Source organism: Pyrus communis, chromosome 2 (genome assembly GCF_963583255.1).
Source record: "Pyrus communis chromosome 2, drPyrComm1.1, whole genome shotgun sequence".
Taxonomy (NCBI): Eukaryota; Viridiplantae; Streptophyta; class Magnoliopsida; order Rosales; family Rosaceae; genus Pyrus; species Pyrus communis.
The window spans coordinates 4,767,003-4,791,377 of NC_084804.1; the positions used below are offsets into that span (position 1 = coordinate 4,767,003).

Below are 24,375 nucleotides of genomic sequence, written 5' to 3' on the forward strand. Positions count from 1 at the left end.
AAAGAAAGGAAAGTGGAAGTTTGAAGGTTTTGTGACTTTATACTTGTAATATAAGCCAAAGAAAGAAGAAGAAAAAATGTAGGGGAAGTTAAAGAGGCAGCAAGGCAGGGCGTAATGGCATGCCAAGACGGCGTGCGTGTTAGACTTGGAGGACAAGAATTCTGCTGTAGGAACCCTACTCCGCCTCCTCTCCTTCACAAAAACCCTCCTCGCCGTCGTCTCACCTGCTCCATTCGCTCCTTCCCCAGCCCCAATCGCCGCCACTCTCTTTCCGTAATGCAAACCACCACCAAACTCATCTCTGCAATTTCCAACTCTCCACACAACTTCAAGTCTCTTCCCATCCTTAATTCCACCAAGGTATACTCTCTCTCTCTCTCTCTCTCTGTGAAGATCATGCAATCAATGTTTTTTATAACTTGGTTTTCAGATGGAAGGGATTGATTCTACAGATGTAGTTACTGAGGGGAATGAAATCAAGTGGAGTACCATTGGGAAAAAGAAGATTTTTGTGGCAGGTGCTACTGGAAGTACCGGCAGAAGGATCGTTGAGCAGCTACTGGCTAAAGGTTTTCGGGTTAAAGCTGGAGTTCGAGACCTGGAAAAAGCAAAAACTAGCCTCCCCCATGACAACCCAGCTCTTGAAATCGTGAGTTTCTTCAAATATTTCAAGTGCAGGCCTCATGCTAGAAACTCAGTTGGGTCTTTGCTGTTTTTGGGATTGCTTAATGTCTGGGGTTTTGGATGAAAGAATGACTTGCATTTTTGTTTGTAGGTGAAAGCAGACGTGACAGAGGGTTCTGTGAAGCTAGCAGATGCGATAAGCGATGATTCAGAAGCTGTGATTTGTGCCACAGGATGTCGCCCTGGATGGAATTTGCATGCTCCATGGAAGGTCACTTCGATTCTCTATTTATGCAGTCGACCTTTATGTCCATTTTGCTTATGAAGCAAAGTCTTTACGTTGCAAATAATTGGTTTTCCACTGATTTATGAACGCATAACATTAACCGGCATTCTGAAAGAGGTAAATTTACTGCAGGTTGATAATTTGGGCACAATCAACCTTGTAGAGGCATGCCGGAAACTTGGTGTGACTAGGTTTATCCTTGTGAGTTCCATTTTAGTCAATGGAGCAGCAATGGGCCAGATTCTCAATCCAGCTTACATCTATCTTAATGTTTTTGGATTCGCCTTGATATCAAAGCTTCGCGCGGAACAATATGTTAGGGAGTCGGGCATAAACTATACGATAATCAGGCCTGGCGGGTTGAGAGACGAGCCTCCAACTGGAAATCTTGTGATGGAGTCAGCGGTATGTTAACACAATTTTCATCAGCCTTTATGTTCTTTCTCATTTAGTCTTGTTTCCGTACGAAAACCTTAGTTATTGCTTCAAATTCTATGTTCTATCTCTGCTCTCTCTTGGTATAGGACACTCTTTATCAAGGCATAATCTCAAGAGATCAGGTTGCAGAAGTAGCAGTTGCGGCGCTGATCCGCCCTGAAGCATCTTACAAGGTTGTAGAAATAGTTTCGCGGCCCGACGCCCCCAAGCGTTCATGTGGCGAACTTTTTAGTTCAATCGCTCACCGGTGACCTCTGATCAGTTTGGTTACACAAAAGTTTTAGTTTAGAGGCCTTCTGACTCAGAGATTGCAGATAGCATGCTTGATCAAAATTAATGCAGATATGTTATGATGACCCTATTACTCATGTCCTTATATTTCTTAAGGCTATCCCGTAATATCTTCAATGATCAGAACCGTCTACATTTTAGCACCTCATTCAAAGATCATCCTTGCAAAAAAATCATCCAAAGCTGAAAATGTTCGGTCCTCTTAAACGAGCATAAAAACCATAGTTCGTTAGGTAAAATTGAAAGTAATTACAAACAATAGAATGGCTAAAAAAATGTTGATTTATCCGATTCTTTGCATCGGTAATGCTTGAATCAAAATCTTACAACTAAACGATTTCGATCGTTGAACAACACCCTAGAAATAGAAATAGGATGAAGTTAAGGACATCCTCAACTTAAATCCTTAACTTGCACAACTTAAATTCAAATCATCTTTATAAACATACCTAAAAAAAGAACGGACGTGGGTTCCATAGCCGACACAATAAGAAGATAAATTTTTTACTGTGATCGGAACACGAGTGGTACACCATATGTTTTTATATAAGTGGTGAAAATTTTTATTTTTTAAGTTATTAAATTTTTAACACACATATCCCACAATTTGTATAGTGACACATGGTGTACCACCCCGTGTTTCCGTCACAGTAAAAAATCTCTCCAATAAGAAGGCAAAAGAAAAACCCCAATAAAGGGAGGAAATGGGCCCTAGAAAAAAAAGAAAAGTAATGAAAATGGTTTGAAAACTTTGAGTTGTAACGATAATGATAAAATAAAGGGTAAAATGAATAATATCATAATTAATTTTTAGTGTAAAAATGTAATTTTTTTTTGTTAAAATTCTCTTAAAAAACACTGATGTGGAAGCTGCCCATCCACAGTCCCACACGGCAACTGGGAAGCCAAGACAGGACAGGGTCTCGCTGTTGGTTGGACTTGGAGGACAAGAAATAAGTAGAAGTTTCAAGGGAGCAAGATAAAGCAAATGGCAGCTCCTCTGCCTCTCATTCTCAGAAACCCTCCTCACCGTCTCTGCACTCACCACCTCCTCCCTCCTCTTTCCACCACCACCATCAAACCCTTCTCTCTGGTTTCCTTCTCCTCCAACACCAGGTCATTTCCCATCCTAAAGTCCACTCAGGTCTCTCTCTCTCTCTCTCTCTCTCTCTCTCTCTCCAACGCCATTAATGTTTGTTTTTAACTATCAACATGTTAATCTCTGGTTTAGATGGAAGGGGGTGAAATTACAGAGGAAGTTACAGAGACAAGTTCAACTGAGACCAATGTGATTGGGAAGAAGAAAATATTTGTGGCTGGTGCCACTGGAAATACTGGTAAAAGAATTGTTGAGCAGCTGCTGGCCAAGGGTTTCTCAGTTAAAGCCGGAGTTCGGAACTTGGAGAAAGCGAAAGCTAGCCTTCCCTCAGACAACCCAGCTCTTCAAATTGTGAGTTTCTTCAGAATTTCAAGTGCTGGTATTGATTCATGCTGGAAACTCAATTGGGTTTTTTGTTTTGTTTTGGGGAATGTTTATATTTTTTGGGTTTTCGATGAAACGATCTCTTGTGATTGTTTGCAGGTGAAGGCAGATGTGACAGATGGTTCTGCTAAGTTAGCAGAAGTGATAAGTGATGATTCAGAAGCTGTGATTTGTGCCACTGGATTCAGCTACGGATGGGATGTGTTTGCTCCATGGAAGGTCACTTTGATTCTTTTATCTGTGCAATTAACACCTATTTCTTTTACTTTGTGAAGCAACTTGTTGAAAAAATGTAAACTTCCCACATCAGAAACCTGGCAAACGAAAAATAGACTATATAACGAGTGGTTCAGCTAATTGCATCGAGGCCTTTTGTATAAAACCCTACGACTGCTAGACTGTGCAAGTGATTGAGTTGGGGATGGTATCGGCATTGATCGGTAGTCCATCTTTCTGTAATCTTAATACTACTTCTATCTTTATGTAGTCCACCGTTGATTTTCGATTGGTGTTTGATTAAATTCAATCTTCAAGTAGTTTCTTGTTTCAGTTTTACTTTAGTAAATGAGTGATGCTTCAAATTCATGCCTTTAAAATCCTGAGTTTTAGCCTTTAGCTAGTAATGTAAAGAACATTCATTATTCGAACATCGAGTGGGAAACGAATTCATACTTTTTCTTGGCTTCAGTACATAATGCAACTCTAATGGCACTAAATATTTGATGGTTCTGTATATGCACCCTAGAAAGCGGCTAGCCCTGTGTTCTGCTATCTGAAATAAGATAATTTTAGTCCAGGTTGTAATTGAAAGAACATTCGTTATTCGAACATGTTTTGATGTCTGAAAACGGTTGATTTTAGTGCAGGTTGATAATTTTGGCACAGTCAACCTCGTTGAAGCATGCCGTAAACTTGGTGTGAACCGGTTTATTCTTGTGAGTTCCATCTTGGTCAATGGAGCAGCAATGGGGCAGATTCTCAACCCAGCTTACATCTTCCTCAATGTTTTTGGGCTCACCTTAATAGCAAAGCTTCAGGCAGAGAATTATATCAGGAAGTCTGGTATAAACTACACGATTATAAGGCCCGGTGGGTTGAGAAACGACCCTCCAACTGGAAATCTTGTAATGGAGCCAGAGGTAACACAATTTTCTTCACACTTTGAGAACTCTCCCCATTTAATCTTGTTAAGTACGAAAACATGAGTTGCTTTAACTTATTATTGTCTATGATCTCTCTTGATAGGACACTCTTTCGGAAGGCAGCATCTCTAGAGACCTGGTTGCAGAAGTGGCTGTCGAGGCATTACTGAATCCTGAAGCATCTTACAAGGTTGTGGAGATAGTTTCGCGGCCTGATGCCCCTAAGCGTTCGTATGAGGATCTTTTCGGTTCCATCAAGCAACGGTGATCTTTCACTCACTCAGTGTCATTCCGGAATCCAGATTACTATGTTGCTTTGCCTATATTCCTTTTGCATTACTCTTTTTTTTTAATTAAATCGGTATAATATATATATATATGAAAGAACTGAAACTTAATTATGAACAATTTTCTTGATTTCTTGAAATCAAATTATATTAACCATAAAGAAATTGAACATCACTTCCAAAAGAAATTAAGCAAGAAAAAAAACATGATGGGGAACTTAAATGAACCAAGTTTAAAAGAAGAAGGCCAGCAAAGAAGCCATGGCTCCTAGTGCAGCAGCGGGAACACCAAGAGCAGCCGCGGTGCTCTCCATCGGTGCAGGTGCAGGAACACCAACATCTTCAGCAGCTCCGAGCGACGCGAAGCTCACAAGAACAATCATGCAGATGGTGAAAACCATGGCCATTTTGCACCCCTCCATATTTTCTTCTTCTTCTGAACACTAATTCTCAAGTCACAAGTGGAAGAAGTGTGCTAATGCTTTTGGTTTGAGGAAAATGAGGAAGCTTAAGTGGGTTTTATAGGTAGGGGATTAAGGAGCTGAGCAAATGGGAGCCCGACACCTGTCAAATTATGTTACTTTAACCGCAAACAAAATGATTTTGGAGTGGCGTGGCCTGTGTTTAAAATTGCAAGGTTAGGAGAATATAATCTCTTTCCAGGCAATTACTTGATATATTTGAATCATTTTTAGTGGCATACATGTGAGCTTTCCAGGTTTGTGGGCAATGTGCTGTCCACGAATGATTGAATATTGAGGTCATTGGATTGCTCTACAAATTGGGCCTTTCAAAATTAAAGCCCACAATAGAAGTTGGACCTTTCAAATTTGAGACCCACATAATGGAGAGTGGAGAAACTTAACTGATCCAAAGAAACAAGTTACGCATTTTTGTAACAGCGCGTGATTGGTTTAGAATATTGTTAAAGATACTAAATACTTTTTTAGCACAAACACAAATGCTCTCATTATGTGTCAAGCAGTGACGGATTCAGACCGGGAAGCATGCAAAAAAAAAATTCAATTTATTCACTTAGGTATTCGTCGAACACTTAGTGTGCTTGTTGTCGTCAACCAAACGATGTTGCGCACATATTAATAAATTTCAACAAAATGCTGAGCAATCTAATGAGTAATATTGAAAGAATTTTTGTCAAGCATTGTCAACCCAATACGTTATGCCTATTAAACATTTGATAGGCATAAAAATAACTCGTACCAAGCATTCAGAAGATCTTTGACCTTCATATGTATATTTTTCAGATTCCAAATGATCCTAGACCACTTTGATTTCAATGTACATCCTTTGACGTTTATTAAACGGATAATTTTGTTTTAACATGTGTCAAATATTTATTAAAAACAACGCCAATGTAACTACAAATTAATTGCAAGAGCAGTCTCTCCACTCACTCTCTCTTTCTCTCTCAACTTGGTTGGAAATTCAGAACAGAAATGAGTAAGGTGCCGAAATATCGGCGAGCGGTGCCGGCGGCGACGACGAAGTTCCGAGAAATAGAAGTGCTGATAATCTCGGCGCAGGACCTGAAGAACGTGAAGCACGTGACGCAAGTGAGGGCGTACGCGGTGGTGTACGTGGAGAAGGACTACCACGCGGCCAGGACGAGCGTGGACGAGCACGGCGGGACCAACCCCACGTGGAACGAGGTCGTCAAAGTGAAGTTCCGGGAAGACTTGCTGGAGAACGACGTGCTGGCAGCGCTGAACGTGGACATCTACGCGCACGGGCTCGTGAGGGAGAAGCCGGTGGGGAGTGCGCGGGTGCTGCTGTGCGACGTTTTGAAGGGCGGGGACGCACGGGAGCCGGCGGATAATCCGATACAGTGCATGACGGTGCAGGTGTGGAGGCCGTCGGGTAGACCCCACGGGCTGCTGAACCTGTGGGTTCCGCCGACGGGGAGGTTCTTGATAAGGAGGGAGTCTTTGTCGTTTAGTGTGAGGGAGGAGGCGGAGGAGGACGAGACGGTGGTGGCGGTGAAAGGAGGTGACGAGGCATAGGTTTTGAACTTTCGATGTGTCACTTGTATAAAAGTGCATGTGACACGTAGAGCAAATGTTATGTTTTTCGTGCATGCAATGGACTGGTACTTGTTTGGATCACTCTCACTATATTAGGGAGGTGATTAGTAAGTAAATGTGGTTTAAATGGTTTTATCTTTTCTTAGTTACTTACATTTAATTACTTTCTTTGTTTTATGGAATAAATGTGGTTCAAATAACATTATTATTATTTTTTAAATCTGATTAGTAGGTTGTACGAAATTGGAGAGATTGTTAGAACACTATCATTCGATGTCACGCATTATAACATGTGTTGGTCGCATCATATTTGTGTTTGTTTTCACGTATCATGATGCGTTTGTTTTCACGTATTATAATATGAATGGACGATTAAGCTATTCTTCAATAAAAGTATTAAGAAATACGTGATATGCAATAATTTTTGGATGATTAGATTATCCTTCAATGAAAGTATTTCTATTAAGAAATACGCGATTCACAATAATTTTTTGACGATTAGGTTATTCTTCAATAAAAGTATTAAGAAATACGCAATTTAGAATAATTTTAAAGTTATTTTTAAAGGTCAAGTAGTACAAAGGTATAACAAAAACATAGTAGAATGGATTGTGTTGACGAATTTATTCACACGAAGATTTAACAGACTAAGGTAAATAAGTAAGACAAACCACAAACATCAACAAGTGACTCTGTGGCCCAATGGATAAGGCGCTGGTCTACGAAACCAGAGATTCTGGGTTCGATCCCCAGCAGAGTCGTCATCCTTTCTTTTTATTATTTTTTGGTTGTTTTAAATGCAATACATTTTCTGTAAAATAAAGAGATACAAAATAGCTTAACAATAAGTCAGGATGGCCGAGTGGTCTAAGGCGCCAGACTCAAGTTCTGGTCTTCGAAAGAGGGCGTGGGTTCAAATCCCACTTCTGACATTCTACAGCAATTATTTTCTAATTTGTAATTTTCTTTTGTATATCTCTTTTTAATCCAATTTTCATGTTTAGTCTACATTCAAAAGTCAAAACTAGGGAATATACTTTGTAATTCTTTTTATACAACAATATTTTAACAGGATTCGGCTCAGTCACACAATGAGATATTTGAAAATTTAATATCGGATAGCTACGCGATAGTGCTGGCGGCTTTCTCCTTACATGGTCTTCCATTTAACTGGACAAATTGATTTCTTCCTTTCGAAAGGGTACTTGCAAGGCCAAAAAGGGGAAAGCATTGATAGAAGGTACATAATTACATCAAGGGTACAAATTTATGAAGGAAAAAGACTAATAATTACAGTTTTTTGATTGCTCAAGCAAGGAATGCATGTCAAATGCTCTTGTTCTGTGCCTCCATGGAGAAACTACTAACGGAGCCACTTGGTTGGCGTCAATCGGCTTAACATGTTTCTTTCCTTCGAAAATGAACCCTGAAGCGAACAGCAGGATTCGAGATGGCTATTGTGGTCATCATCGCCTCCTGCTGTTTATTCTGTCTGTTCCTTATTAAATGATGCTGTTTTAAATCTCTCTAACTGTTTCCGTATATAAGCCTGTTTTAACTTCTCCCGACGAGCAGCTGCTTGCTCTTCCCTACGCAGTTTGATCTCAGATGCCTTCTCTCTTGCTTGATTTGCTTCTTCGTGTACTTCCCTGAAGAAAAGGAACACAAGACCAGAAATCATGAGATGTCTGTTGCCAGGAGCATGGAGAATTCAATCAAGCAATACGCGGTGGCCAGGACGATGAAGGACTAGATTCAAGCAATAAGAAACATCCCATGTAAATGGAGAAACTATAAACAAACAAATAATACGAAAGAAGAGAATAAGAGGAACCCTAATCCAAACCAGTTTTTCATTTATTGATGAAATAGATTCCTAGTTTTTGTGTCGAAAGCGTAGTTCTAAAACTACTCTCTTATATTCTTTTTATACATTATTCAGCTCATTTCCGGCACTCAAGACATTGTACAGGACTTATGAAATCAGATGAAATTTAACAGAATAGATCAGCAGTCCTATATAGAGCAAACGAAAATTAAAAAAACAGGAATGCAAATCAAGAACGGTTCGAAGAGCTTAAGCAACTCATTCATAGCAGTTAGATTCGAGTTCTACCACCAACCCCCAGCCCAAATATGAGTCTCAGCTCAACTACTTCACCTTAGAAGCTTAGAAGAGGAACAGCGGCAACACCAAATTACTGTGGCTAAACGTTAGGGTATCCAGAATTATATAGAATATGGTAACACTGAAAAAATAACAGTACAACAATAACACAGGTTCACTCAAGCGTCGAAAGCTTTTTCATTATTTGATTATGGTTAGTTAACTCTAACTACACTGTCTGTACAGCATATATACTTGTAACTTAACACAGAAATAATTTGAAAATTTTACCTCACAAAACGCTTGTGAATATCATTGTCCACTGTCGCATCCGCTCGCCCAAGCCCCAAAGGTTTCGTGCTAAACAGCGTAGAAGCATTGATCTCGCCATCTTGATTCTCCGGAGATACTACCGCAGGTGAATCACGGTGCTGAGTCTGCTGCGGTTCGTCCTGCTCAACTCTCTTGCCGAAAAAATCCACACAATACTTTTCTTTATCTTCTTCATCTGATAGCTCACCCCTTGCTAGCTTATCGTACAATGCAGCCTTCCTTTCCAAGGCTGCATAGCTCGCCGATCCATCATGAACTGCTTTCAGCTCAAGCTTGTCCCTGAATTTAAACCAGCAAAAAAACATAATTGGTTTGATTTCAGCAGAACCCCAAATTAAAGCCTAGAGGTATTGAACAGAAGTTGAAACGTCCAAAACAGAGAGCTCAAAAATCTCATCTTCTCACTAAAAAGAACCCAAAAACCCTAAATTTATAATCAGATAACAACAAGAACCCTAGATTACCAAAAGGAACCCCAACCCATAAATTACACTAATACAACAAAACAGCTGATAATTAAGTAAATTGAAATTAAACCCAGAAAAAAAATTGGGAAAAAAAAGAAAGAAAGAGACGTGCTTGTGGGCCCGGGCGTCGACGCCTGAGTTCTTGGCGGAGAAAGCGTCGTGTGCGGTGATTCTCTTCTTGGCGCGATGGAACTCGACGTCGGAGCCGCCGAGTTCTTTGGACTTCTTGGATTCTTCTTGGGATTGATAGAGTTGGGCCTTGAGCTCCATGATTGAGGAGGCTCCGACGCCGGCGATGGCGCGGTGCTTCTTCGGCATAATTGAGGACTCCGTCAGCCATCCGAGGGATTCCACCACCACCCTTCTCTTCTTTGGCTCCTCGTCCTCCGCCGCCATTTTTGGGCAATTTCAGGATTGAAATTGTTGGTTGGTAACAGGAGATTTCTGGTTTCTTCTTCCTCTGTTCGAATTTAATTTTATCGGATTCGCGGAATTTCGCTTCTTCAGTCGGGCGGGTGGTAAATTGGTAAAGGACTTCACCGCCACATTGTGGCCCGGCCCATTCAGGCCCATTCTTATAATTTATCACTATTTTTTTTTTTTTTTTTTTACAAAACTATTTGCTGCAATTTACAAAACTAGATGTTTTATGGGAAATTTTATTTGAACCCATGTAATCTTTTTCTATACCCAACTTACTCTCTAAACCTATATTACTTTTAATCAAACTATTAATATCACTTTAAACCCAACTATACTAAATTACCCTCATAAACCCACTTTAATATATAAATTTATTTTTACATCCATTTAGAAGATAAAAACCCGAAATCAATATTCTAGAACTCATTCAAGGCGTAAAGAGAGTAATATCTCTTAACTATTTGTCTCATCCTTAATCTTTGTTGCATATTTGCCACTCTAATATGCAAAGGCAAGGACCTAGTGGATACTGAAAATGGTGCATCACTCGTCACTTTGATATACAATTAAGTCAAGTTTAAATAACTGTGTCATCTCGGTGCTAATGTTTGATCCTTGCTCCTGCATTTGTCAAGTTCGAGCTTAATTAATTAGAGCTAGGTATAAATTGTATTCAATGGTTAAGTTACATAAAATAGACAATGTGTAGTTTATAAATCATAAAAATAGTTTGTTGTGTGTCAATGTTTTAGTCAATTTTCGCATCTTACTTGCCCAGAAGATTAACTGCTTTCACAAAAACAAGTAGAAACAAAGTTTGATTCGAAATTTTTGGATTGGTATTGAAACCCTGTATTTTGATCCGATTAGTCCGAAAATCACCCCTGATAGACATGTGTAGCTCAATAAAGTGACTGCCTTGATCTTTTTAAGACATACAACTCAACTGAGGGACATTGAAGCAAAGGAGCCTTCTTACTCCATTTATAACTGGGACTGGAACGATGGAAGCAACGAAGTGACAAACATCCACGTACGTGCAATAAAAGAGACAGAAAATTGAAGTCACATTTATTCATCGAGGCTTCAATGTAGAGGGGACCGACGAAACAAGGTACCAAACTTCATAGATGACGGATTCAGTGGCGCTTCTTCCCTGTTGCTACTTCCCAAGCCTGTAATATGTGGTTCACGATTTCCTCTACTCCTTTCCCGTGCTTCACCTGCACATACACGGTTCTCAAGCATGTAAATCATGAACATAAAAATTCAATATCGTTCCTATAACAACAAATCATTCGAGAACCACCCTCCTGGCACAACGAAACATAGACAGGGATAATAGTGTCGAGGATATGTAGTAATCACAGATTATGTGATTTCCGAAACTGAGCAAACACAGGTTTTTGATTTCATGTTGAGCAAATTTCATGTTAACGAGCAAATTAGTGCATTTGTGCATCCCCAAGTTTTAAAAGCACAAATATCAAGCTCACAACATGTTTACAAACGCTAGTGAACCAATTTGATGGTACGACCAACCAACCTGAGCAAAGACAAACGGCCCTCCATCTCGCATTCGCAGCGCATCACGCTCCATCACTGCTAAATCAGCTCCAACTGCTGGTGCAAGGTCAGTCTTGTTTATCACCTGCAATCCAATGTTATTAAGTCATTCATACATCAATCCCTTATCATTTAATCAAAATTTAGTCAACACAATTGATAGCAGATACTAGACAGATATGGTATTCGGAACAACAGCAATTAATATAAAAAAACGCATACCAGGAGGTCAGCTTGAGTGATGCCGGGGCCACCTTTTCGTGGAATTTTATCACCAGCAGATACATCGATTATGTAAATGATATAGTCAGCCAGCTCCCGGCTGAAGTTTGCGGCTAAATTATCTGCATCCACACAAATTCAATTGTATAGCGTTTCAGAAAAAAAACGTAGAAAACCTCAATTCAGCCACTAGTCATCATTCACATACAAAATTCCTCCATTTCTGCAAACTTTACAATAAGCATTTCCATCCAAAATAAGTTTTTGCAACATTTTCCCAAATTAGCATCAAACTCCCGATGGCTCCATAAAGTAATTTAATTTCACATTTATTAGAGAAATTACACGATGACCATCAGTCAATTGCAATAATCAAACTGAAATGATCAAATCATTTGCAATGGTCTTCTACAATTGCTTTTGGAAAATACCTCCGCCAGATTCACAAAGCAGTATGTCAGTCTTGTACAAGTTTGAAAGCTCCTCAAGAGGGCCAAGGTTAATACTGATGTCTTCGCGAATTGCAGCATGTGGGCAACCCCCAGTTTCCACAGCACGTATCCTTTCTTCCGGAAGTGCTCCATTCTTCACCAAGAACTCACCATCCTCTTTTGTGAATATATCATTTGTCACCTGCAATTGTTACGCTTATTATATTTAACCTTTCCTCAATCAACTTGAAGCACCAGCGTTAAAGGTCTTTGCAGACATTAACAATTACTACCCAAAGCTACAATACGATTTTGCAGCAAGGTAAAGACACAAAAGCTTAAATATTCGAAATTGTTCCTACTTACAGCAGCAAGACTATACTTGTCACGCAAAAGTTTACACAGAGCCAACATCAAAGCAGTTTTCCTGTATGACATGAAGCAGCATTTCATCAACTATCATTGAACGGGACGACTTGTTCTAGCAAATTAGTATTCACAAGAATCACAACTAAGAAAACTAATCCAGGCATGAATTCCAAATCACGAATCCGAAGTCATTCAAACAAATTTATAAATTGCCATGCTGCAAAATGAGGATACTTTGATATTGCTGGTGGGTGCTACACTGTCCAAGCAACTAAACAATTTCCAGGGAGAATCTGGGGAAACCGATACAAACCCACATTGCCGAATTGATGAAAATTGCACGAAACATATTTATAAATTGTATCACTCCCCCCTAACCGAGAGTGATTTCCGCACTCCCATTTGCACCTACTGCACTCCCTTCACTCTCTCGCTTGATTTTCCTTTGATTTATTCAATTGAAGCGAAAAAGGAGTGCGGAAATCACAACCGTACACTCAAAAACCCGAAAGCAGAATTACAGTAAAAATAAAGTGTCAATCTTTACATAAATTCTAGTCTTTTAAGCTATGATGCAACTGATAAATGTGATATTTTTTTTTTCAATAATTCAAAAAATTAAAAATATATAAATAAAAGGCAAAAATGACCCAGCTTACCCAGTACCAACAGGTCCACCAATGCCAATGGTGAAAGCCCTTTCATTGAAATTCCTGGAGAGGAGAGGTGGAGCTCTTCTGCTGAAGTACCCGGGGGAGTATATGGGTTCGTGTGAGTGTGGTGCCAGCCCATCGTGGCTATGGTACACCTTCCCATCTGGACCCACAAATGAATTTGGTGCTGCTGAACTCCCATGGCTATGACCATGATCATGATCATGATGGTGGTGATCGTCATGGTCATGATGATCATGGTGGTGGTCAGCCATTGATCACTAGAGTCTGCAGAGTTCTACCGTGGGTCAAAAGGGCGAAGGGAGAAGAATGGGGATATCTGGGTTGGTTTGGGTGGGCGCACACGGAATCGGATAACTAGAAATTTTTAATTGACCAAAACACCCTTAATTAATATTTAAAATTACTAAAGATAAATTACATTTTATCATCTCAACTTTTGAATCATATAAAAATCTCATATCTCATATTTTAAACATTACAATAACATACATCAATTTACAAATTCGTTACAATGTCAAACGTTCATCTTCTTGTCAATCAATTTGTTTGTTAAAGAGCAATAATTTCCTTTGTAGTATTGGTGGTTGTGTGAACCAAGAACACCCTTAGTTAATGTTTAAATTTTTGTAACCCGATTATCATATTAAAAATAAAACTACACTAGTGTGGAAGTAGTCCAACTTCAAATGAACCGTAATACGTTCTTGTGTTCTTATGTATTTATGTCGTTTTATGGTCAAATATCCAACTTTACACACGATGATACATCAATAATGTACAGCAATTGAAACACTCCTCAGAATTTCCTTCTTATTGGTGTCCATAAATAATATGTATACAAATTAATATGTATATGACATTCTGAGTGCCCTCTCCATCATCCACTTTTTAATGCATGCACTCCATCACCGTCCTCCTGCTAAAAATCACCCACAGTTGCACAAAGCATAAAAATAAAATAAAATAAAATAAAACAAATGAGCACTCACAAACAAAAGCAAAAGAGAGAAACAAAACCCATGTTGTAGTTCAGTCAAACAAGTTCTTGAGTGCATTGACTTTGCCACGTGGCTGCTGATCTGGCAACAAGTCCCTTCGAATTTGCTGCTGCCTTTGAGCAGTTTCTTCATCTTGTTGCCTGATTGTGATTGGCTGTTCAAGATTGCTCAAAATCACTCCTTGCTTTTGTATGTAATCTCTTTTGTCTTGGAAGAGATAACAGGCAGCAATGAAGGAGACCTCAGCTGTGAAAAGAATAGTCCAAAGTCCTGAGCTTCCCTGTGTTCTCTTATGGTAGGCTTCTAATCCAGTGTAGATGTTGATTATCCCAAACAAGGATATCACTGTCCCAAGCATCCAATGTGCCAAGTACCAAAAACTCCATTCTTTCTTTCCCCTATAAGAAACAAAAACTCTCATTCAAATCTGACACTAGTTAACGACGGGATCAACAGTCTAATAGTTCGGTGCATGGCTTTAGAAAATTTGACAAAAACAACTTTTTAGAGTTACAAATCGTTACACTGTTAGCACCTCCTTCTGTTTAGACAACAAAGGTTAACTTGACGGTTAAACTGAAGGAAGGGCTGACCAATAGCGTAAGAATTCACAACTTTAGAGTTGTTTTCGTCTATTTTTAATAGACGTGGACCGAACTGTCCCTTAACTATTACCTATGTGGCCTGAAAAATCCTATTAGGGTTTGTATCCATATCGAACAATAAAGTGCAAGACCTAATCTCTGGTGGTGGTTGTTGAATGAGTTCTCAAAGTTTCTTAGGGACAACACAGCTCCAGCTGTGGCAACAAGCACTGACAACACCTGTGTATACATCGAAGTTCAATCAGAAGCCACCATATACAATAACAGTTGTATTTAACATGCCTAAATTATTACGTCGACAGAGCAATTATGCCAGTATATGGAGTACGTAGCAGACAGTGATGATCTGCAATCTACTTTTATATACAAAAACAGGAATGATTATGGTGAGTTTAGTTTGTGAAGTTAATTAAAATAAGTATACAAAGATTGATTAGTGTAGGATCTTACTGAGTTGGAGGAGACAAATTCATGAGTTTAAGCAGAAAGAGAGAAACTTGCTATGTATTCTTGCTGTTCAAGTAATCATATAGGATTATTGACAAATATGGTTTCTGTATTTTTTCAACTTTAAGGTAATTAAAAAGGTGGTGCAGATAGGTTTATAAACAAAAAAAGAAACAGTGGACAGCATGATTAAAGTTAAAGTGGCTTATCATGATTACTGAGAAGAAAGATCAAAACTTGAAAGATTACTGATGTTTAAAGATCAAAACTTGAAAGATTACTGATGTTTTAATTCATTGATCATAATTAATCCAGTTAATGAAATGGTAATTGGATAATCAGTGTTCTTAGTTCTAATTAGATAATTTTCGGAAAACAGCGCCCGAATTGGAAGAAAGAAAGATGAGAAGAAATTAAAAAGACCTTGCCTGCAAAATAACATGGAGGTAGAAGAGAACTTTGGCTCTTGTTGTCCCACGTTCCTCTCTAACAGACATTCTAATTACAAGTATTCCAAGAGGCATCAAAAAGCCAATTGAAAACCATGCGAGGAGGCCGTGAACTGTAACGTTAAACGTCATTCGTGGACTCAGCTGCAAACACAACAATCCGAGAAGGAGAATAAGAAGAAATTCATCCGAAAAGACGGAAGAAAAAGGCAAAACCGATTTAAAAACACTATACCTTGTGAATGTTTTCTTTTATGTTCGTGTGACTGCTGTGTTGGTTGACATCTTCATGAAATGAGCAGCCAACTAATGGAAGAAGAAGAAGAAGAAGAAGATAATATGTAGTTATAGCAAAAGATGCTAGTTTGAGAGAAGTTTGCATTCTTCAATATCTGACTGAATTACAAGGCCAAGGGAAAAGAAGAACCAAAGCCTTTACCCTCTCTCTCTCTCTCTCTCTCTCTCTCTCTCTCTCTCTCTCTCTCTACAGATTTCAGATTTTCATCATTTTGTGTAGACACTTTTAGGATGTGTTGTATATAGTTAATCTGATTTGGATGGGTTTTGGGAGAATTTGGAGAAGGAAAAGTTGAATATATGTGTAACTTTTCAAGGCTGGTCTTGCTTTAGACAATGTGGTATGATCCATAAGTGAGTAGAAAAAGGAAAATTTTAGTAAACTAGAAGTTTTAGATATGAAAAACACTTTGGAGAGTTTAATTGGAAAAGGAAAACCTCTGAGCAAATCACTTGTCATGTTCTAATTTATATCTTAATTTTGGAATTACATTAGTGCTTTTTCTCCATTGAAAAGTATTTTATTAAGGTACAAAGCTCGAATTTTTTTCTGAAATGTAATGTTAACATGGATCCATGGACATGAAAACCCTAAAAATAAAAGTTGATTTTTTTAGCCAAAATGATTACTGAGATTGGCATAACTCCTCATTTTGGTCCTTGAGATTGAAAATCGATAGAAGTGGTCTCTGAATTTGTCTACCGTAAATGATTTTGATAATTCCGTGAAAAACCTCCATAAAATTAAGGATTTTATTCAATCAATCCCTCTACTTGCTTTTCCATTAACTGTTTGTGCTATAATAGCTTATTGGATTGGAGGCAGATTGTCTGCCCTCCTGTTTGGGTGCCCTTCCCATCCTCTTCTATTTTGTGCGGTCACGGTTAAGCCACGTCAACATTTTATATTGATTTTTTTATAGAGATAATAAGACAAAAAATAATAGGAATATAAAATGTTAAAATGGCTTAACCGTGACCGTACAAATAAGAAGAGATAGGAAGGGCACCTAAACAGGAAGGCAAACAATCTGCCTCCTATTGGATTTGTAGCCTGGGGCGATTGATGGATGGTAGATAGTGTGAGAGAGAAGATATAGACAAAGAATTAGAAACAAAAGAAGGGGAATGATATGAATGTTAGGTAGGTAGTTTCAAAAATTTCAACCAAAGTTGAAAGTGGAGGTTGAAATTGCCGTGATTTTTGGTCTTTATATACAAATGATTACCGCCAAATCACAAAAAAGGTATTAAAGAAAACCAAACTTTAGATATGACAATCTAGCTAACTCATATTTAGCTTTCTAGCTTGCTCTTCAGCTTCACGTGTATGTTTGTATAGTGGGTTTTTCTTTTTTATTGCGGTTTATTTGAATTTTTTTATTTTGAGTACATTGATATTTTTACATTAAGAGGAGACGGAGTTCAGCTAAACCACAATGAGCAACCTAATTTGGTATCGAGTTCGCCATCTACGAGATTCAAAACCTAAGACCCCTCACTTCCAAATGAAAATGAATATCAACAAACTGTAGTATTGAGTGGCTTATTTAAATTTTAAACAGAACAAAAACTTGCATATATTTATTTTTCTTCGGCGAGTCTCTCACATTTGTTATATTAAATGAGTGAAATATGAGATTAAATTTAAAGCATCGGTTCGTGTCATGAAACAGGCGTAGGCAAGTTTTTTCTTGAATTTTTGCAGTTTCTATTTTCATTAAATATTCCTTCCTCCACCAATAATAGAATTGTTACAGGAACCAAGCAGACTCCTTGATTGAGACGGTCGTTAAAAAGCAGCAACGAGGTGTACATGTATTAAGGTACATGGTCAATCTCAACGGAAAATGATCCTCGGGATTATAGGATTCTGCAATCGTGCCTATTTATCGTATATTGTACGGTCAATTTTTGTTAGGTACTATTTATATTTGAATTTTAAATTTTAAATTTTAAATAATTTCTAATAATACAATGTTTTGCGGGATACGTAAGATCCCTAGGAAAAGAATCCAACGAGGATCCTTTTCCAATCTCAACACCACTTGTGTGTGTTTCTTACCAAAAGTGATTCTGAGAGTAAATATGAAACTTCATTAATTAATATTGTTTATTTGTCATTTATAGAAAAACGCCAGTTTGATAAATATGTGTAAAGTTGCTTTTGCTTTCTGCTATTTTGAACCTATAATTTAAAATCTTTTTTTATTTCGTTTACCAAACACAATTAAAGTCTAAATTTTTGTAAAAGTTGCTTTTAAAAACTTAAGCAACCCAAAACATTATTCCCAAAAAAGTGATTATATTCCCTCCGTAGTCACTTCCAAACGGGCTCAAAGTCATGGTTAAAATGTACGAGTGGCCAGTACTTAAGATATCACATAAGTCCGATCAAAGTTGGAATATCTGGTATGATTTAGCAAAGGTTTTAATAAAGATTTTGATTGGGTTATGACTTTACCTTCTGTGCCAAAAGGCTAAAACTCTGATTCACAGAAAAAATTACTTTAAGAACATTGCTAAACCATAACTTAAGAAACCTTAAAACCACCGTGTTTCGACAGGCATCCCCCCGGGTTCAAAGCAGTAACATCGAGCGACAAACAACCGGTGAGACAGCAAAATAAATCAAACGTATTCAACAACATGAATGAAAACAGAACAAAAATAATCGATATCAAAATTTGAACTGAGGGGTTTAGAACCCCGAAGGGTACTACAATTGTTTGTTAGTCAAAACAAATAGCCCAAAAAGCAGCAACCGAGAGTTCCACCAGAACGATTCAGACACTTATCCGATGCCAACCCCTGTTATAGCTTGTTGAACAAGCGACCGAATTACATAAACAAGTTGGGCCTCGACGCTTTGTATGTAGTCTTCAACTTCCTGGATGGTGGTCTAACCTTCCTGAACACCAACGGGAACTTGATCTTGGAGTTGTGGAATTGCTTGGTGCTTTCCCTCTTGCAAAGCTTAGCGGGGATGGTGGCGGTCTTGATGATCTGGGTACAAGGAAACCTGACCCTGTGGCGAGATGCCATCTCAATGTACATCTGTTCCACGGCACCATTTAGCGTGGTGTCGCGGTACTCCTTGTACATGTTGTGGTAACCCGTCCTGCTTTGATACCGCAACCAGATACCGTAGTTCTTGATGGTTGTCGGGTTCTTCTCAAAGATCTGCAACCGAATTCCACACAAATGGATAAATACCATCTCTCACAACAGCAAGAATAATCTCAAATCTAGCATTTGGAACATCAGGTCAATGATTACGAAACCCTAAACCCTAAACCCTAAAACCTCAACGGCTCTCCATTCCTAAATACCAGTCTCTACACATTCGTAAACTGTGAAAACAAACCTCATTGATGGCAAGAACTTGGCCATTGCTCTTCTTCACCTTCTTTAGCTTCCTCAGAAAATACCTAATCCAAACAGAGTAACAATTTAATATTTCAGAAATGAAGCAAAATTCAAGCATGGAGATATGGGATCAGCTAATCCGAGCACAGGGGAAGGTTTTATACCAGAACTTGGACTTGGCGCGAACCTCATTGGTGGCCCACAGCTTCATTCTGTATATCTTCGGCTGCTCATCGGTCTCGGTGGGGAGCTTCCTCCCGACGATCTGGTACTGGTGGAACTGTAACACGAAAAAGACGACGTTAATTGCAGCTCAAAACCCTAAAATCCCCATTTCTGTCAAGAGGGGTAGATCGGAGAAGAAGATGCGCAGGGTTACCTTGAAAACGCCCATGTCGGAGAATCAGAGAAGACGCGGCTAAGATCTCTGAGGCCTCCCTGTCTCTCTCTCTCTGGTGTGAGAAGCGCAGGCTAGGGTTTTTGTTTTGTTTATATACGAGGACGAAACCCTACTTCTATTGACGGGAGAAATTATGGGCTTTTTTTAATGGCTAACAGTTGGGCTTCGTACAAGTAAGGCCCGTTTAGAAAACCCAATATATACCCAAAAGTGTGATTAAAACCAATGTTGTGATGCCAACAAATGGAACTGATGAAAACAGAAGTTGAAGTGTAACGATTACATTGTCCCATGATGTTACTAAAAGGTAATTTGACGGTCGCACTAAATAATTTCTGGACGGATGGATTGCCATTTGCATACCTAACGAGTAACGCGACGAGTTATGTTTTCACGGACTTTTGTTTAGAATTCATGGCATTGGCAATCTGGATTCGTCGCAAGAAAATCGAGTGAAACGGATCAGAGCAGATTATTACATATAAACATTGCTTCCCTGCTACTTTATATGTATGTACTTTGAGTAACGCAATGCTAGCAAATTCTGAGATACAATTACAAACACCCAATATTCTCTGTCAAATACATGTACAAGCAAGATAAGCCAACGTAACGATAATCGGCAATAGCCATCCCCTACAGCTCCTTCGAATGAATGCTAGGTACTAACACGGGATCAGATCATCGTTCAGAGTCCTTAATTAAACCTCATCAGGTTTTCACTTCCCTTTGTTACGCCCAGAATAACAGCCATCACAGCAAGAATCGACTGCAAAATGTAAAAACATAATTCAAATGAAAGCACAGCCAAAAGACCGAACCCAAAAAAAATACAAGGGTGCAACTTCTATTTCTATTTTCTATATTAAATCGAGTATGGCAGGAACGAACAGCATGTAAATAGCATTACCCCAATGACAAAGAACACCCGGTGTACACAAAGCATAACATGCATACCATGTTCACCACAATCGGACCACGTCTTAGCATTAGAATATGGTGGCCTGAAACAATCAATAAATCCGTGGAAAGGTATGTAGACTTAAAACAGGCAGTGTGGACATTACTGCGAATAGCTTGCAAAGATCCGAGTGAAATACAGAATAAGACACACGGCTAACCAGGGACAACGACCCTCCATCCATAACACAGATGAGGTTAACCAAGATCACAGGTCTTGCGATAAGACTAACAAACAAGCAATTAAAGTAACAACCAGAGCCATCGCTTATCAAGTTCCCATTATGTGGATGGTTAACAAATAAAACTGGATATATCTAGTGCCCATGTGTGGTTGGTTGCAAATTTTACAAACATCCAAGCGATCACCGTTTCATGAATCCTAAAACTGTTATTATGTGGAAGTAAAACAATGAGGAGAATTACTTAGACATGTACATTTTATGATACGAAACATAAGGAAGAAACACTTACAGCTATCGCGCATGCTACATATCCGGGTTTTTCTCTGTAGTCCACCCACACACAAAGTAAGATGAAAGTTCCAACATACCAGGGGATGCCTCCAAGAAAGAACCCTGTTATAAACCTTCAGAAAGAGTCAAAATGTAATCTGTCAGTATTCAGCAACAGCCAGCCACAAGAATGTGGAAGGAACAATTCTTGTAAGTCAAAAATTTTAAATTTCATAACAAAGCATCAAAAAGGCTTTTTCTTGTCATGATCCTATGATGAACTCCGGAACTAGTAGAACTCTCCAAATTAAAAGTTCATAACTTGTCCAACAAAACATATCGCATCCAACAATGTAAACTACTTAAGACCAGAAGCTAGCACCAAATTCAGAATGGTATTAGTTCGATACATGGTTAAACTATTTCATCCTTATACGGTGATTAGTACAGCCACAGGTGACGTTCAACCCACAAAACAAACTTATTTTGTATTGGTTTCCATCCCGATAGCTTTCCATCCTAATTCTTGACTAAAAATCTTCCATAACCAATATGTTTTGTGGGAAATTTATGAATTCTTCTGAAGGTCTCAATGCCTTGACACACAAAAACAAAGGAACCCAACAAATAAAAACTTGGGAGTAAAGATTGAAAGCGAATGAATAAACTTACAATAACCAGCCTACGCCGATGCCGCAGCAAGGAAGGCGGCGTTCACTAACAGGTCTTCCCTCCACAACAGCGTAACCTTCAAACCACAAAACCCTAATTTAATAAAAATAACAACCAATTAATAAGAAAATAAAAACTCATACCAGTGACCGTTTGGTATCCATGTTGGTGATGGGGAGGCGAGGGAGGACGGCCGGAGTAACCGGGAGGTGGGACGGGCTGAGGAAAACCGACGACCGGCTCAGGTGGAGGCTGCGGAGGCGGAGGGTAGTAGTTGGCGACGCCTTGGAAAGTGCCGTAGTACTGCTGCTGGCTCTGGCTCTGGCCCTGCTGGTCGCCGGAGAGAGTTCTGGTCTTGGAGTTGTCGCTCATTGTTTCGATCCCCAATTGAGAATTTGGGGAGGATGGAGGGTTTCAATCGCCAATGGGCGGTGGTTTCAATTTCTTGATCAGCTCAGCTGGCAGCTTTGGCAGGCTGGGGGGGATTGTAATTTTACTGGACTTCGGGCCCATTTTTATTTCATATTTCGGGCTTCTATCTTTTGGGCCTCTCAAAGCCCATTCGACCAGAGTCTTGGTGTGGCTTGGGGGCCCTAGTATATTTCAAGGAAGCATAAGGTCATGATGAGATACTCAACCATCTATGTGACATGGTCCTTATACTCCTATGGGTTAGACTCGTTAGTTGGAATTGTCCATTGTGTCCGAATTTGAGTCTTTGTTATCGTAAATTATAGTTTGACATATCTAAGTGGAACGAATTTAAAAACCGCATCATAAATAATTGTGAGTTTTATATTATCCACATCATTATTTAACGGATAAATTGGTAATTTTTTAATGCTTTTCAGCCAAAATAGTCCCTAATGTTAGCATAACTCCTCACTTTGGTCCTTAAGATTTGAAATCGATAGAGTTGATCCCTGAGTTTGTTCACCATCAATCATTTTGGTCATTCATTGAAAAATTTCTATTAAAGAAGGACAAAAATAACAAAAATACCCTTAATTTTATAAACAACGAGCCAAAATGATTTGACAAAAATTTGATGGTATTTTTATAATTTCCTCATTATTTAACAGAGATTTTCATGCGGATAACCAAAATGATTGATGGTGAACAAACTCAATAACCAGTTCTATCGATTTTAAATCTTAAAGACCAAAGTGAAGAATTATGACTATCTTAGACCCAAATTATCCATGTGGCACTAAATTATTCATAATTCGTCCCCATTGCATGAAAATGATAGGTAACAAATGTGAATTGCCTAAAGATGATTATTAAAATTGCCATACTATATGTGGTAACATCATTCATTTCTTGCCCAATCACACCGTTTTCTTTTATTGAATTATATTTGCATAAGTATTAAACTGTGATTTGTATACGAGTATAAATGATTAGTTACATGTAAGGAGTCAAACGTCTTTGTTTGACTACAAACCGAGGGAAAGTATACGAAGAAGTTTTTTAGTTTTCTGGAAAGATAGAGTTGACAAATATAAAAACTTCTGACCAGAAAACCACACATAAACAATTTGATCTTTGAATATAATATAAGGATTGAAAGTAACATCGTGAGAGTGGACAACTTGAACACAAACATAATCTTCATAGCAAAAAGAAAAATACAAACAATAAACTAATCCTAATTAACGTGCATGCGTCCTTGCAAATGATGTTGTGACAACAATATTTAGCTTTTGATAATTTAATCTAATTAAATCCATATATTAGGGACCACTCACACATCATCACCACACAAAATTTTTGTTTATTAAAATTTTCAAATTTTAAATTTCAGTTTTTTCAATCAATTGTAACAGCACTACCAACCATTAAAACTGCAGCTGGGTTGCAGTATTCATACAATTGCATTGCGATTAGTAAAAATAAAAAATAAAAACGAAATGTTTATCAAATAACTCCTTACTTAGTTTGCATAGTTTAAGCCGACCGGCCGGTCAAGAAACCCGTTAAAGAGAGATGTCTTTTTTCTGGTGAACCAATAGGCAAACAATGGATCCAAACCAGTGAAATCACATTGTTATGTCGCAAATCATATACTGCTATGTATTGTCATGCCGCAGACCATAAAACACATGTACGCATGCACAGGTCCTTGACAGCACCATGCAACTTTGCAGAAACCCTAACCCTAACCCTAAAAAGGAACAAGTTTGACCAACACAAACACAGCAGCAAGCAAACGATTCGTTCCGCTTTCCTCCTCTTGTCTCACACTTTGAAAAGCAATCTGTCTACAAATTATCTACTGTACTGTAACAGTACTGATGAACTTTTTACCTATTCAAGTCATACTTTGTAGTAAATACATACGACAGGGACTGGCATCAGCATGCATGCAACTTCTTTGATTTGGGGAAAGGATCCTCGCGGGATCCTCTTTGTGGAGATCGGGGATAAAACAATCACGATCGTTCATCGTATATCGTGTAGTCATAAATCATTTTAAATTTAAAATTTAAAATTGAATATAAATAGTATATAACTAAAACAGACCGCACAATA

At 38.5% G+C, this 24,375-nt stretch overlaps 7 protein-coding genes and 2 non-coding genes across 11 annotated transcripts; 5 read left to right on the forward strand and 4 right to left on the reverse strand.

Annotated features, from left to right (window-relative positions):
- Positions 1-430: 430 nt before the first annotated feature.
- On the forward strand, positions 431-1,599 carry LOC137724422 (uncharacterized protein At2g34460, chloroplastic-like). The gene is made up of 4 exons (XM_068463164.1): positions 431-649; positions 776-895; positions 1,043-1,315; positions 1,435-1,599. The coding sequence occupies exons 1-4, from the start codon at positions 431-433 to the stop codon at positions 1,597-1,599; spliced, it is 777 nt and encodes a 258-aa protein (XP_068319265.1).
- Positions 1,600-2,567: 968 nt separating this feature from the next.
- Positions 2,568-5,359, forward strand: LOC137726042 (uncharacterized protein At2g34460, chloroplastic-like). The gene is made up of 5 exons (XM_068464899.1): positions 2,568-2,783; positions 2,871-3,089; positions 3,222-3,341; positions 3,989-4,261; positions 4,368-5,359. The coding sequence occupies exons 1-5, from the start codon at positions 2,628-2,630 to the stop codon at positions 4,530-4,532; spliced, it is 933 nt and encodes a 310-aa protein (XP_068321000.1). The 5' UTR covers positions 2,568-2,627; the 3' UTR covers positions 4,533-5,359.
- Positions 5,360-6,008: 649 nt separating this feature from the next.
- On the forward strand, positions 6,009-6,572 carry LOC137724587 (protein SRC2-like). The gene has a single exon (XM_068463348.1). The coding sequence runs from the start codon at positions 6,009-6,011 to the stop codon at positions 6,570-6,572; it is 564 nt and encodes a 187-aa protein (XP_068319449.1).
- A 709-nt stretch (positions 6,573-7,281) lies between these two features.
- On the forward strand, positions 7,282-7,354 carry TRNAR-ACG (transfer RNA arginine (anticodon ACG)). Its single transcript has one exon. It is a non-coding gene; the product is annotated as a tRNA-Arg (tRNA).
- An 87-nt stretch (positions 7,355-7,441) lies between these two features.
- On the forward strand, positions 7,442-7,525 carry TRNAL-CAA (transfer RNA leucine (anticodon CAA)). Its single transcript has one exon. It is a non-coding gene; the product is annotated as a tRNA-Leu (tRNA).
- Positions 7,526-7,803: 278 nt separating this feature from the next.
- LOC137726323 (uncharacterized protein At4g18257-like) lies at positions 7,804-9,978 on the reverse strand. Its single transcript, XM_068465237.1, has 3 exons — positions 9,613-9,978; positions 8,992-9,312; positions 7,804-8,242 (listed from the first exon to the last, which is right to left on the reverse strand). Exons 1-3 carry the CDS (start codon positions 9,894-9,896, stop codon positions 8,077-8,079), a joined length of 771 nt encoding a protein of 256 aa, XP_068321338.1. The 5' UTR covers positions 9,897-9,978; the 3' UTR covers positions 7,804-8,076.
- An 843-nt stretch (positions 9,979-10,821) lies between these two features.
- Positions 10,822-13,497, reverse strand: LOC137726322 (urease accessory protein G-like). Its single transcript, XM_068465236.1, has 6 exons — positions 13,171-13,497; positions 12,509-12,569; positions 12,143-12,344; positions 11,712-11,833; positions 11,470-11,574; positions 10,822-11,146 (listed from the first exon to the last, which is right to left on the reverse strand). The coding sequence occupies exons 1-6, from the start codon at positions 13,437-13,439 to the stop codon at positions 11,063-11,065; spliced, it is 843 nt and encodes a 280-aa protein (XP_068321337.1). The 5' UTR covers positions 13,440-13,497; the 3' UTR covers positions 10,822-11,062.
- A 651-nt stretch (positions 13,498-14,148) lies between these two features.
- Positions 14,149-16,113, reverse strand: LOC137726325 (cytochrome b561 domain-containing protein At4g18260-like). The gene is made up of 4 exons (XM_068465238.1): positions 15,923-16,113; positions 15,667-15,831; positions 14,862-15,010; positions 14,149-14,584 (listed from the first exon to the last, which is right to left on the reverse strand). The coding sequence occupies exons 1-4, from the start codon at positions 16,067-16,069 to the stop codon at positions 14,218-14,220; spliced, it is 828 nt and encodes a 275-aa protein (XP_068321339.1). The 5' UTR covers positions 16,070-16,113; the 3' UTR covers positions 14,149-14,217.
- Positions 16,114-18,638: 2,525 nt separating this feature from the next.
- On the reverse strand, positions 18,639-22,296 carry LOC137725338 (large ribosomal subunit protein eL20y-like). Of its 3 annotated transcripts, XM_068463987.1 has the most exons (6): positions 21,984-22,288; positions 21,841-21,916; positions 21,188-21,302; positions 19,518-19,633; positions 19,352-19,415; positions 18,639-19,167 (listed from the first exon to the last, which is right to left on the reverse strand). In XM_068463987.1, the coding sequence occupies exons 1-6, from the start codon at positions 22,210-22,212 to the stop codon at positions 18,826-18,828; spliced, it is 942 nt and encodes a 313-aa protein (XP_068320088.1). In that variant the 5' UTR covers positions 22,213-22,288; the 3' UTR covers positions 18,639-18,825. The 3 variants fall into 3 exon arrangements, with proteins under 3 accessions (XP_068320088.1, XP_068320086.1, XP_068320087.1); XM_068463985.1 differs by lacking the exons at positions 21,188-21,302; positions 21,841-21,916; positions 21,984-22,288 and adding an exon at positions 19,733-19,855; XM_068463986.1 differs by lacking the exons at positions 18,639-19,167; positions 19,352-19,415; positions 19,518-19,633 and adding an exon at positions 20,207-20,522 and having other exon boundaries at positions 21,984-22,296.
- Positions 22,297-24,375: the final 2,079 nt, after the last annotated feature.

Coding starts and splice junctions, on each gene's coding strand:
- LOC137726322 (XM_068465236.1), bottom strand. CDS start 13,439: ATGGCTGACCACCACCATGATCATCATGACCATGACGATCACCACCAT. Junction 12,345..12,508: donor ACAAGTATAGTCTTGCTGCT/GTAAGTAGGAAC, acceptor TAACAATTGCAG/GTGACAAATGATATATTCAC. Junction 11,147..11,469: donor GGCCGTTTGTCTTTGCTCAG/GTTGGTTGGTCG, acceptor GTGTATGTGCAG/GTGAAGCACGGGAAAGGAGT.
- LOC137725338 (XM_068463987.1), bottom strand. CDS start 22,212: ATGAGCGACAACTCCAAGACCAGAACTCTCTCCGGCGACCAGCAGGGC. Junction 21,917..21,983: donor TGGATACCAAACGGTCACTG/GTATGAGTTTTT, acceptor TGTGGTTTGAAG/GTTACGCTGTTGTGGAGGGA. Junction 19,416..19,517: donor CGCGCCAAGTCCAAGTTCTG/GTATAAAACCTT, acceptor TGTTTGGATTAG/GTATTTTCTGAGGAAGCTAA.
- LOC137724587 (XM_068463348.1), top strand. CDS start 6,009: ATGAGTAAGGTGCCGAAATATCGGCGAGCGGTGCCGGCGGCGACGACG.
- LOC137726323 (XM_068465237.1), bottom strand. CDS start 9,896: ATGGCGGCGGAGGACGAGGAGCCAAAGAAGAGAAGGGTGGTGGTGGAA. Junction 9,313..9,612: donor GTCGACGCCCGGGCCCACAA/GCACGTCTCTTT, acceptor GTTTAAATTCAG/GGACAAGCTTGAGCTGAAAG. Junction 8,243..8,991: donor ATTCACAAGCGTTTTGTGAG/GTAAAATTTTCA, acceptor CCTTTTCTTCAG/GGAAGTACACGAAGAAGCAA.
- LOC137726325 (XM_068465238.1), bottom strand. CDS start 16,069: ATGCAAACTTCTCTCAAACTAGCATCTTTTGCTATAACTACATATTAT. Junction 15,832..15,922: donor TAAAAGAAAACATTCACAAG/GTATAGTGTTTT, acceptor TTGTGTTTGCAG/CTGAGTCCACGAATGACGTT. Junction 14,585..14,861: donor GGATTTTTCAGGCCACATAG/GTAATAGTTAAG, acceptor TGTTTCTTATAG/GGGAAAGAAAGAATGGAGTT.
- LOC137724422 (XM_068463164.1), top strand. CDS start 431: ATGGAAGGGATTGATTCTACAGATGTAGTTACTGAGGGGAATGAAATC. Junction 896..1,042: donor ATTTGCATGCTCCATGGAAG/GTCACTTCGATT, acceptor AATTTACTGCAG/GTTGATAATTTGGGCACAAT. Junction 1,316..1,434: donor ATCTTGTGATGGAGTCAGCG/GTATGTTAACAC, acceptor CTCTTGGTATAG/GACACTCTTTATCAAGGCAT.
- LOC137726042 (XM_068464899.1), top strand. CDS start 2,628: ATGGCAGCTCCTCTGCCTCTCATTCTCAGAAACCCTCCTCACCGTCTC. Junction 2,784..2,870: donor CCATCCTAAAGTCCACTCAG/GTCTCTCTCTCT, acceptor TCTCTGGTTTAG/ATGGAAGGGGGTGAAATTAC. Junction 3,090..3,221: donor ACAACCCAGCTCTTCAAATT/GTGAGTTTCTTC, acceptor GATTGTTTGCAG/GTGAAGGCAGATGTGACAGA.